This window comes from Mus caroli, chromosome 1 (assembly GCF_900094665.2).
Source record: "Mus caroli chromosome 1, CAROLI_EIJ_v1.1, whole genome shotgun sequence".
In the NCBI taxonomy this organism is placed as follows: domain Eukaryota; kingdom Metazoa; phylum Chordata; class Mammalia; order Rodentia; family Muridae; genus Mus; species Mus caroli.
In genome coordinates this window covers 5,009,360-5,020,409 of record NC_034570.1, presented here as the reverse complement: position 1 = coordinate 5,020,409, position 11,050 = coordinate 5,009,360, and the positions used below count along the sequence as shown (strand labels likewise).

Genomic DNA, 11,050 nt, shown 5'->3' with positions numbered 1-11,050 from the left:
AGAGAGAGAGAGAGAGAGAGAGAGAGAGAGAGAGAGAGAGAGAGAGATTTCTGAAAACTTGAAAACTCCCAACAGGACACCAAGGCATTGTTCAGCTCCCATGTATATAAAAAGCTACTTACAGCAACATATTGCTTACATTTGGAAGAATATGGTGCCATTCCTCACACACTGGACTCCTTGCAATGTCACCAGAGTACAAGGCTCTGAATTTTGTCAGACTAATTCCCTAATGTCAAAGATAAAAATACCTTAACAGTAACTTTATTGTGTTTTATACTTCTTCTTTTTTGCAATTTTTATTAGATATTTTCTTCATTTACATTACAAATGCTATACCAAAAGTCTAGATCCAATCCTTACATTTCCTGAATAATGATAGAGCAGTGTCTTGTGTAATGGGAAGGTAGTCTTTACCTTTCTATTCCTTTATGTACTTTGCCTCTGGGACAGTCTTTTCCCAGGTGCCAAACATTAATCCACTTTCTTGGGAGTCAATATGGGTATTAAGAATGAGAAGGCAGAGAATTAGAAAAGAAAAACATTACATTGGAGAAAGCTATGCACATTTTCTCTGCTACTTGGTTAGTTGATTAGTGATGGCTCTGATTTGAATGGATAATAATTGTGTGGCACTTTGTGTTCTTGTCCCTAGTAATCAACAACTGTAATTTAATTATGAAACATTGAGTCATACTTTTAGTGGAATTGCACTGATAAGTGTCTGGGTACTTCTCAGCATTGTTAGATTCTTTAAACAAAAGGAAATATGCGAAAGGGTTCAGCTAAGAGGAAGCTGGGAAGATTGGTAGAGTAAATGCTGTGTGGTGCCTTGGGTGGAATTCAGGAGCAAAGGAGAACCACTGAGGTTGACAAAGGAAGTATTAATACACATCTCTTTAGGTAGCAGTGAGTCAGTCATTTCAGGAACTATAATAAATATGTCATGTTTATGGAAGATATTAATAATAGATGTATTTGTCTAAATAGGAAATCTGCTAATTTCAAAATTTTCCTATAACCTCTACAACCATTAAAGTTTATATAATAAAAAAGATTTTTTGAAAGATTCAATGTATTTTTGTCATTTTAAAATTTATAATCACTAAAAATTGCTTTATTACAAATATAACATGATTACATGCTAATTAAATGGAATGCTTGGCATTCCACACTAATATTCGTTTCTGAGTAAAAATATGAAATTATTATCTAGTGTTTTGATGAAATATAGTGCAAGATTTGTGTTTTAAAAACCATAACGTGTACTTCTGCCAGGGAAGCTGGTAGGCTAGCTGTAGATCTTCAGCTTTCCTTCCATTCCTCCAAGCTCAATCCCCTCTTCTCATCTCAGCTCTGCAGCAGAACACCTGCAGCAATTTCACCTATATCTGGTAGATATCAAAGATCATCACAACCTAAGCATCATTCTCTTACTCTTTGCTTTGTCCCAGCCCCACCCGCACTGCAACACAGGCCACTCCAGTCAGGGAAGCAGGTAGGTTAATTGCAGATCTTCATTTCTCCCTCCTCTTCTCTAAGTTAATCTCCCGGTCTCATTTCTCCCGTTCTCAGGTGTCAGCAGAACACCTGGTGCAACCTTGCTTCCCCTCCTGCACCCATCTTTAGTAGATATCACAAATCTTCCCCTCCAAACTCCCCTCCCCCCTCCCCCCCACTGCATTGTCCCAGCCCTCACCTCCAGCATACACTGCTGGGAAACCCACAGACCACTCTGACCAGGGAAGCAATCAGAGTAACTGCAGATCCTCACTTTTTCCTGTTTCTCCAAGCCCAGTCCTCCAGTCTCATCCCCAGTTCTAATATAGACTTTCTTCCATGACATCGTTACTGGCCCTGCAGTCATTCCCAGTGGACTAATCATTGTGTAATACCCTGCTCTTCTTGCTCCTTTGAAGCACTTCCATTTTCACATGTCCATGCCCATTCAAGTCTCGGGATCAAATACACAGAGACACATTTTATCTGGAACTCTCAGTGCACACATATATTATGACCCAAGAAGATTTTCCTACAAGCAACAAATACTGTCACATGTTCCTAAGAACAACAGAAAACAGAAACCAAGAAAACAAAAACAAAAACAAACTAACAACCCAATCAACAAAAACAAGGCAAGATGTCACTTAGAATTACAATCTTCACAGATCAGGGTGTCTAAACACCAGCGTAAAACACAACAATAGCCAGAACAATAATTCTCCACTAGGGCCCAGGAATACCACTACAACAAGCCCTAAATATTCTATCATTCCAGCATAATAAAAGACCTTAAAACAGCTTTTATGTATCACCTCAAGTTAAAGGGTTCGAAAAAGTCATTCCAAGCAAGAAACAAAACTGGTGCAGTCATTTTAATATCTGACAAAACAGACTTTAAACCAAAACTAATCAAATGACATAAAGAATAATATTATATACTCATCAAAGGGAAAAAAGCAAAGGAGGACATTTTAATTTTTTGTATTAACAATTTTATTTATTTACATTTTAAGTTTTATTCCCCTCCCCAGTCCTCATGCCAGGAGCCCCTCACCTCATCCCTCCTCCCCTTCACTTTTAAGAGAGTACTCCTCTACTAACACCCACTCCCACCTCACCCCTCTAGCATCCCCCGTTCTCTGGGGCATCAAATTTGCACAGGAACAAGCACATCTCCTCCCACTGTGGCCAGACAAAGGCTGTCCTCTGCTACATATGTAGCAGGGGACCAAGGACCAGCCAATGAATGCTCTTTTGTTGGTGGCTTAGTCTCTGGGAGCTCCAAGGAGTTTGTTGATATTGTTCTCCTATGGGATTGTAATCCTCTTTAGCTCCTTCAGTCCTTTCCCTAACTCTTCCATTGGGGTCACTAAACTCAGTTCAATGGTTGACTGTGAATATCTGCTCTGCATCTGTCTCAGTCAGGTGTTGGTAGAGCATCTCAGAGTACAGTCATGTTAGGCTCCTATCTGCAAGGACAACATGGCAACAGCAATAGTGTTGGGTTTGGTGCCTACACATGGGATGGATCCCAAGTTGGGACAGTCTCAGTATAGTGTTTTTCCAGTCTCTGCTCCATTTTTGTCCATGATTTTCCATTAGACAGGAACAAATCTGGGTAGAAAATTTTAAGATGGGTAAGTGGTCCCATCCTTTCACTGGGGACACTGTCTATTTACTGGTAGTGCTCTCTTTAGGTTACATCTCCCCACTGTTGGGCATTTGAGCTAAGATCATCCCCAGTAGTTCCTGAGAGCCGCTTACTCCCTGATGTCTTTAACTATCTAGAGATTCCCCTTGTCCACTACCCAGGAAAATGACTTGATGTAAAATTAATTCAAATAAATCAATAGCCTTCCTTTATACAAAGGATAAATGGGCTGAGAAAGAAATTAGTGAAACAACACCCTTCGAAAGAGCCACAAATAGTATAAAATATCTTGGTGTAACCCTAACCAATCAAGTGTAAGATCTACATGACAAGAACTTCAAGTCCCTGAAGAAAGAAATCAAAGAAGAGCTCAGAAGATGGAAAGATATCCCATGCTCATGGATTGGCAGGATTAGCATAGTAAAATGACTGTCTTACCAAAAGCAACCTACAGATTTAATGCAATCTCCATCAAAATTCCAACTCAATTCTTTACAGAGATGGAAAAAGTAATTCTTAAATTTCACATGGAATAACAACAACAGCAATAACAACAAGAACAACAACAAACAAGGATAGTTTAAAACAATTCTCAGCAATAAAAGAAGTTCTTGGGGAATCATCATCTCTGACCTCAAGCTGTACTACAAAGCAATAGTGATAAAAACCACATAGATAGTACTGGTACAGAAATAGACAGGTGGATTAATGGAATAAAATTGAAGACCCAGAAATAAATCCACACACCTATGGACACTTGATCTTTGACAAAGAAGACAAAACCATACAGAAACCATCTTCAACAAATGGTGCTGGTCTACCTGCAGTCTGCATGTAGAAGAATGCAAATTGACCCATATTTATCACCTTGTATAAAGCTCAAGTCAAAGTGAATCAAGAACCTTCACATAAAAGCAGATACACTGAGTCTAATAGAAAAATAAGTGGAACACATTGGCATGAGGGGAATTTCCTGGACATTTTAATTCAAAGGATCTGTGTCTCCCCATCAAGGGCAGACAATTTTGTAAAGGAATCACTTCAACAGCTTAAACCACACATTGACCCTCACAGACTGATAGTAGGAGACTTCATTACTCTGCTGTTGTCAAAAGATGGGTCATCCAGACAAAAACTAAGCAAAGAAATAATGAAGCAGGCTGATATTATAGACCAAATTGTTCTAAGGTTTATTTACAGAGCATCTCAACCAAACACAATGAATATGCATTCTCAGCACCTCTTGTAATTTTCTCAAAATTGACCACATACTTGAACACAAAGCAAGTCTCAACATATATAAGAAAATTGAAATATCATCGTGCATCCAATTTGACCACAGCAAGTTTTAATTTAGATGCCCATCAACAACAGAAAGTTTACAAACTCTCAGAAACTTAACAACATTTTACTGAAGAAAAAGTGGATCAAGACAGAAACTAAATATTTTATGATATTGAATGAAAATGAAAACACAGCATATCCAAAGTTATAAGAACACAATAAGTGCTGTTGAAAAGTATATTCATATTACTAAATCTCTACATTAAAAAAAATGGAGTGATCTCATACTAGCCACTTCACAACACCTGAAAGCTCTATAGGAAAAAGAAGAATTCACACATAAAAGGAGTAGATGGCAAGAAATAATTTAACCCAAGGCTAAAATCAATCAAATATAAACAAACAAAGCAATACAAAGAAACAATTAAAGAAATAGTTGGTTCTTTAAGAATATCTAAAGATTACCAACTCTTGCCCAAATTAACTAAAAGAGCTTCACTGACAGAATTAGGGAAGAAAGGGGGTAATTAATAACAGGCATTGAGGAAATCCAAGGAATCACAGGACATACTTTACAAAACTGCACTCCACCAAATAGGAATATCTAAAAGAATGGTATAATTTCGTGATAGGTACCATTTACCAAAGTTAAATCAACACCAAATAAACAATTTAAACAGACCATTATTCCTTAATAAAATAGAAGCAGTAATTAAACAAACAAACAAAACTCTCAGGGCCAGGTGGCTTTAGCACAAAATTCTACTGGACTTTCGAAGAAGAATTAATGCCAATTTATCTAATCTTGTTCCACATAATTGAAACAGAAGAAACCTTTCCCAGCCCATTTTATGAAATCATAGTTATGCTGACACTTAAACCACATAAAGATGTTATGAAGAAATGGAATTAAGTACATAAAAAATAGCACCACCATGATAGAGACTTCATCCCAGAGATGTGAAGGTGGTTCAGCCTACATAAATCAGTAAATGTAATCCATCATACAAACTAACTGAAAAACAATACCCTCATGATTAAAGCTGCAGAAAATCCTTTTGATGAAATCCAACACACTTCATGATTAAAAAGAAAATCCTGCAGAAATTAGGAGTACAAAGGACATGCCTAAACACAATAAAGGTAGTTTAAAACAAGCTCATAGACCGTATCAACTTAAATGTAGAGAAACTAAAAGCAATCCCACTAAAGTCAATAACAGGACAAGGTTGTCCATTGTCTCTCTGTATATTCACTATACTACTTGAAGTCTCAGCTAGAGCAATAAGAAAACTGAAGTAAATAAAAAGATACAAATTTGAAAGGAAGAGATCAAAGTATCTTTATTTTCAAATGATATGATAATAGACATAAGTGACCCTAAAAATTTCAATGGGAAACTCCTACATTTGATACATACTTTAAGAAAAGTAGCTGGATTCAAAAGTCACAAACACACACACACAAATTCCTCCTAAATAGAAAGGACAAATGGTCTAAGAAAGAAATCAGGGGAAAAACACCTTTCACAATAGCCTCAAATAAAATATCTTTGGGTAACTCTTTCCAAGCAAGTAAAAAACAAGCATGATAAAAACTTCAAAGTACTGAAGAAAAAAACTGAAGATATCAGAAGGTCTCCCACATTCCTGAATCAGTAACAGTAACATAGTAACCATAGATATCTTACCAATGGTATCTACAGATTCAAGACAATCTCCATCAAAATTTCAACACAATTCTTTACAGCCCTTTGAAAGGTGGGTCAAAAGATTTTATACTTGTTACAGATTGTAACCAGGAAACATCTGGCCAAACTCTATGAACATGAAACACTGCTTTTCCCAGAGAATGAATGAAGGGCTAATTACCACCAAAGAACATTTTATATATAATTACATGAAATTGCCAAATAATGAGGGAAACAGAATTTCAGATGGCCATCTCTTATCACCAGTCAAAGCTTCAAATACCAGGATTTAGTTACATCTAATTGAGATGTTGGACAAAAGGGCCTCTTGGTAATCTCCAAGCAATCCAGGCTATTGTCATGACTATAGAAACTTACTGCAAGACCCCATGACTGAAGACAGCACCTGTATTGAACATGGAGATGTCAAGGTGGTGCTGAAACAGAGCCTTCACGCCTATGTTTTAAATAATAAATATAATAAATATAATGAAAAACAAAATATGATAAAATTGTAAAGGTAAATAGGCAGAGCCTTTGTTTAAATGCAATATTGCTATGAAATAACAACTTAAAATGAATATGCTAAAGTTACATTCAGTACATGAATCTCAATATGAGGTTTGATTTAGATTATTGCTTAACATCAATTATTAGCAGCAAAACATTAATTTTGATGTTTCTTACTTTCATTTACTTGTTATGGGTATTCATATGTGTGCTTGTTGTGGTGCACTTCTGTATATCAGTTCACATAGGCTAGAGGTCAATGCCAGGTTATTTACTCAACAGCTCTTCAGCTTATTTTTTGAGACATTGTTTCAGTCTGAGCTAGACCTTACACACTTGGCTTGCCTGGCTTGCTAGGGCATGGCAAGGATCTGCCTTGCCTGTCTCCATCTTTCCAAAGCTGGAGAGAAATGCTACATTTCTCCTTCTCTTCTCCTTCCCCCTCCTCCCTTTCCTCCCTCCCCCTCCCTCCCCCTACCCCCTCTTCTTATTTTCATATAAGTAATGGATTGATGTCAGGTCTGTATGCTTCTCTTCTCGAGTCGGTGATCAATGCATGTTTTCTTTCTTGTATAGACAGGAGAGCCCTTTCATCATAAGGTTACTAATGATTTGTTGTGTAAATGTATGGCAAGCAGTCATCTTCTGCATTTTAGTGAAATAAAATTAGTTTTACAGTCCACAAAACATATCATGCATTCTTTATATGTTACATGAAATATTCAGCTTCTACTGAAAAAGTGCCAGTTTTAATTCTGTTGGAGCTAACAATCTCTGACAGTTAAGGGTCTTCCCACATGAATTTCTGCACTTACTTGATCAAGCATTCCTTGATCTCATATAACAAACTGTGACACCAGAGAAATATCTTTACTGTTTCAAAGATAAGTATTTTGGGGCAGCATGTTTTTCTATTTGAAAAACTATATACTATTCTTTGAAGTTTTCTTTATATAATCATTGTGCTTAGCTGGATATTATTTTGCTTAAATATGTAAAAAGATACTATTTTCTGTTAATGCTTGGCGTTTGTGTTTAACATATATTGTAAACAAAATGCTAAAATAAAAAATTTGAAATATTATATGGGCTGTCCCTGACTCTGTTGTCTGCCTATGGATCCTGTTTCCCTAATTGGGTCATCTTGTCTGGCTTCAGTGGGAGAGGAAGTGCCTAGTTCTACATTGACATGAAATTCCTGGGTGAGTTAGTAGCCAGGAGGGCCTCCCCATTCTCAGAGAGGGGAGAAGAGCATGACAGGAGGGTCTTGGAAGGGGGGATTCGGAGGAGAAAGGGAGCTGCAACCAGAATGTAAAGTGAATAAATGAATTAATGGAAAAAACCAAATGAGATGTCTCATTAGCCTAATCCATCTACTTTGATATTTAAAAAACATTCTACATTCTACGTATTTAAATCTCTTCACCATTTAGCTATACAGTTACTTCTGTTTTCAATGATCTTATTTTTATGTAAACTAATGAGTAACTCACTTTATTTTATCATAATGTTTGTGAATAAAAATTTAAGTTTCAAAGAGAATTATTCATGCATGTAGCTTTTCAATTAGAAAGAGTAAGATTATTTAACTTTTCATTCAAGAGATAACTAGATGACAAGCAATATTTAATTAAACTCTTTGAAATCATCCCTCCTAGAAAGTCAGGTTTCAAAACAAATGGTGCAACTGAGGAAGAACCAAAGAGGCTAGTCACATGGCAAATCAGCCTGTACAAAGACAGGTGGAGAGGCCTGGAATGTTCTCCAATGACATTCTAGATGATCAAAGCTGTCTATACCTCCACAAAGCTTGAATAGAAAATTTTTTAGGTCTTCTTTTCTCTATTGTTCTATTTCTTCTAACTGACTGTCCTGTTTTCCCACAGCAGTGTTTTGGTTTCTTGCGCTGTGTCCATGGTGTTCTGCATTGCCTTCTATGATACTTGTAACAATCCTTCTTTCTGTCTTTACAGACCACATCCTTCACAGTGCCACAGCACATGGATTTCAGAACTACCTGTGAGGAGGTAGGTCAAACGATTTTCTACTTCTTACATACAGATTGTAACTAGGAAACACCTGGCCAGACTCTACAGACATGAAACACTGCCTTTTTCAGATAATGAGTGAAGGGTTCATTACGACCAAAGCACATTTTATTCCTTAAAGATAGAAACCCAAGATCACTTTGGAAGCCTTGGTTCTTAACACTTTCTGGAGTATGTGAGCATAACAGAACTGCTTTTATCCATAAATGACATATTGCATGATGGCACAGGAGGAAGATATTGGAAGATGCTGTTTGCACATAAATATTTCTAACTTGTGCTTCTTATCATCACTAATATGTTGGGATTTCATGATCTGAATCCTATGTAGATATTTAAAGCAATTAAAATTTGTAGCAGCCCTGTCCTTAAACTTTGGTTTGAGTTATAGTGATGTATACTCCTTTCAGCATATGAGAGTTCTTTCAAGTATGTTCTTCCATAATACATGGATTTGGGCCTTGAGGAATATAGCAATATATCTTAGTACAAAAGAACATCTTTTTTTATTATTATCTATGATGCATTCAAAATACCATTTGTTTTAATTTTTCAGGTAAAATGCAAATGTTCATAGATAAATATATTTTGTATTTGCCTAAGAATTTCAAGTATTTTATGCTATCAAGTGAATATCTCTCCCCCCCAAAAAAACAGAGTTATAACTCAGCATCTGTATTAGTGTTAAAATCAATCATACATAGTAATCATCACTTCTTAACTACTTTGAATACTGACCTTTTATATTTTACATGACTCAAACTTGAATCTCTTGCATCAGTTTCTAGAAAGCAATTTGTATTGACCTATAATGAAATTATGACTATATCTGATTAGAACATTCTAACAAATAGTGAAAAAATAAAAGGGTGAGGTTTTTCTGAAACTGGTTATGTTGATGTTACTATAAAATCTTTGTGCTTTGTTTTATTTTCAAAACTTTAAAAAGAATGACATTTCACAAAAACTTATACCCTCTGATACTTCCAATTAGTTATTGGAATTGGCCTAAAATGGTTTACAAACCAGTTTCATTTGATGCAGAGAAAACTCTAAGGTCAAGGTATGTGGTTTATTCATGTTTTAAACGCAGCACCTGCAGGTCATACATTTTACTTATTGAAGTAATATTCAAAAAAATATATAAGACATTCTATGAGATTTATATTTTACCTTTCAAATTGAAAAATAGATCATTTTATTATTCCTCATCACAGTTTCCTCTCCCTTTACTCCTCCCAGTTCTTATATACCTCCTCTAGCCTTTAATTCAATCCCTTTCTATTATTTGAAAAGAACAGGCTTCTAAGAGATAACAACAAAACATGATAAAATAAGATATGAGGTAATAAAAAAAAAACAAATTTTAAATCAAATAAGATATTGATTGGCTATTCGACATGCTCTGTGCCACCATTGCCCTAGCATATTTTCCAGCAGAACAGATTATCAGTGTTTGTATTTCTTCTTTTGGTAGTCTGCAGAATATCTGAACATACGACAGACACTAGAACATATTGGAGGAAGCATCCATGTAGGCACAATCTTGACTTATCCATGTTCAATGAGTTGTGTGAGTGCTGTCTTCTGCAATGGGATCCCACTGTCTGTTTGCAAAATGACTTGGCAACCATGAGGGTTATTTGGAGACTACCATGGAACCACCATAGCCAAGATCTCAACTGAATGCAACCCAGTAATTGTACTGGAAGCTTTGTTTGGTGACAAGAGATGTGTGTTTGGAACGTTGTCTCTCCCATTACTAGGAGATCTCATTAAAGTCACCTTAAAATATACTAGGAAGTTTACACTGCACTAAAGTTTTATACCATTCCTCAAGTGACTCCATTTCTAGCTTCTCTGTCTGTATTCCCTCCTTCAAGCTTGTGTTCCTTCCTGCTCCCCACATGATCCTCTCTTTTTTGTCTCATAAAACCTATTTTATTTTTTCCTCCCAGAGAGACCAAAAGTACCCAACTAGTCACCGCCTCTATACCCAACCTTTCTGGGAGTTTTAGGTTGGTTACCTAATGGCTAATATGTACATATATTTGAATATATTAAATATTTATATGTATAGGACTCTGCTAACTAACATAGGATGATTTCTTTTTTAGTTCCATCTATTTGCCTGCAAATTTTAGGGTGACTTTTGTGTTTAAGAACTAAGTAATAATCCATTTTGTAAATAGTGCACCTATTTATCCTTTCTTCTGGTAAGGGACATCTAGATTGTTTTCAGTTTCTGGATATTATGAATACAGCATCAATTAACATGGTTGAGCAAGTATTTCTGAGGTAGAATGAAGAATCCTTTGGCTGTATGTGTAAGAGTACTATATATAGCTGGATCTTGAGGTGGAT

General features: G+C 36.1%; 1 protein-coding gene across 9 annotated transcripts in view; it reads left to right on the top strand.

Annotated features, from left to right (window-relative positions):
- Positions 1-11,050, top strand: part of Sntg1 (syntrophin gamma 1) — an 835,208-nt gene that overhangs the window by 455,873 nt on the left and 368,285 nt on the right. For all 9 annotated transcript variants that reach the window (XM_029469700.1, XM_029469941.1, XM_029469725.1 and 6 more), the window contains one exon: positions 8,612-8,665. In XM_029469700.1, coding sequence (XP_029325560.1) covers positions 8,612-8,665 — 54 coding nt within the window. The remainder of the gene's footprint in view (positions 1-8,611; positions 8,666-11,050) is intronic.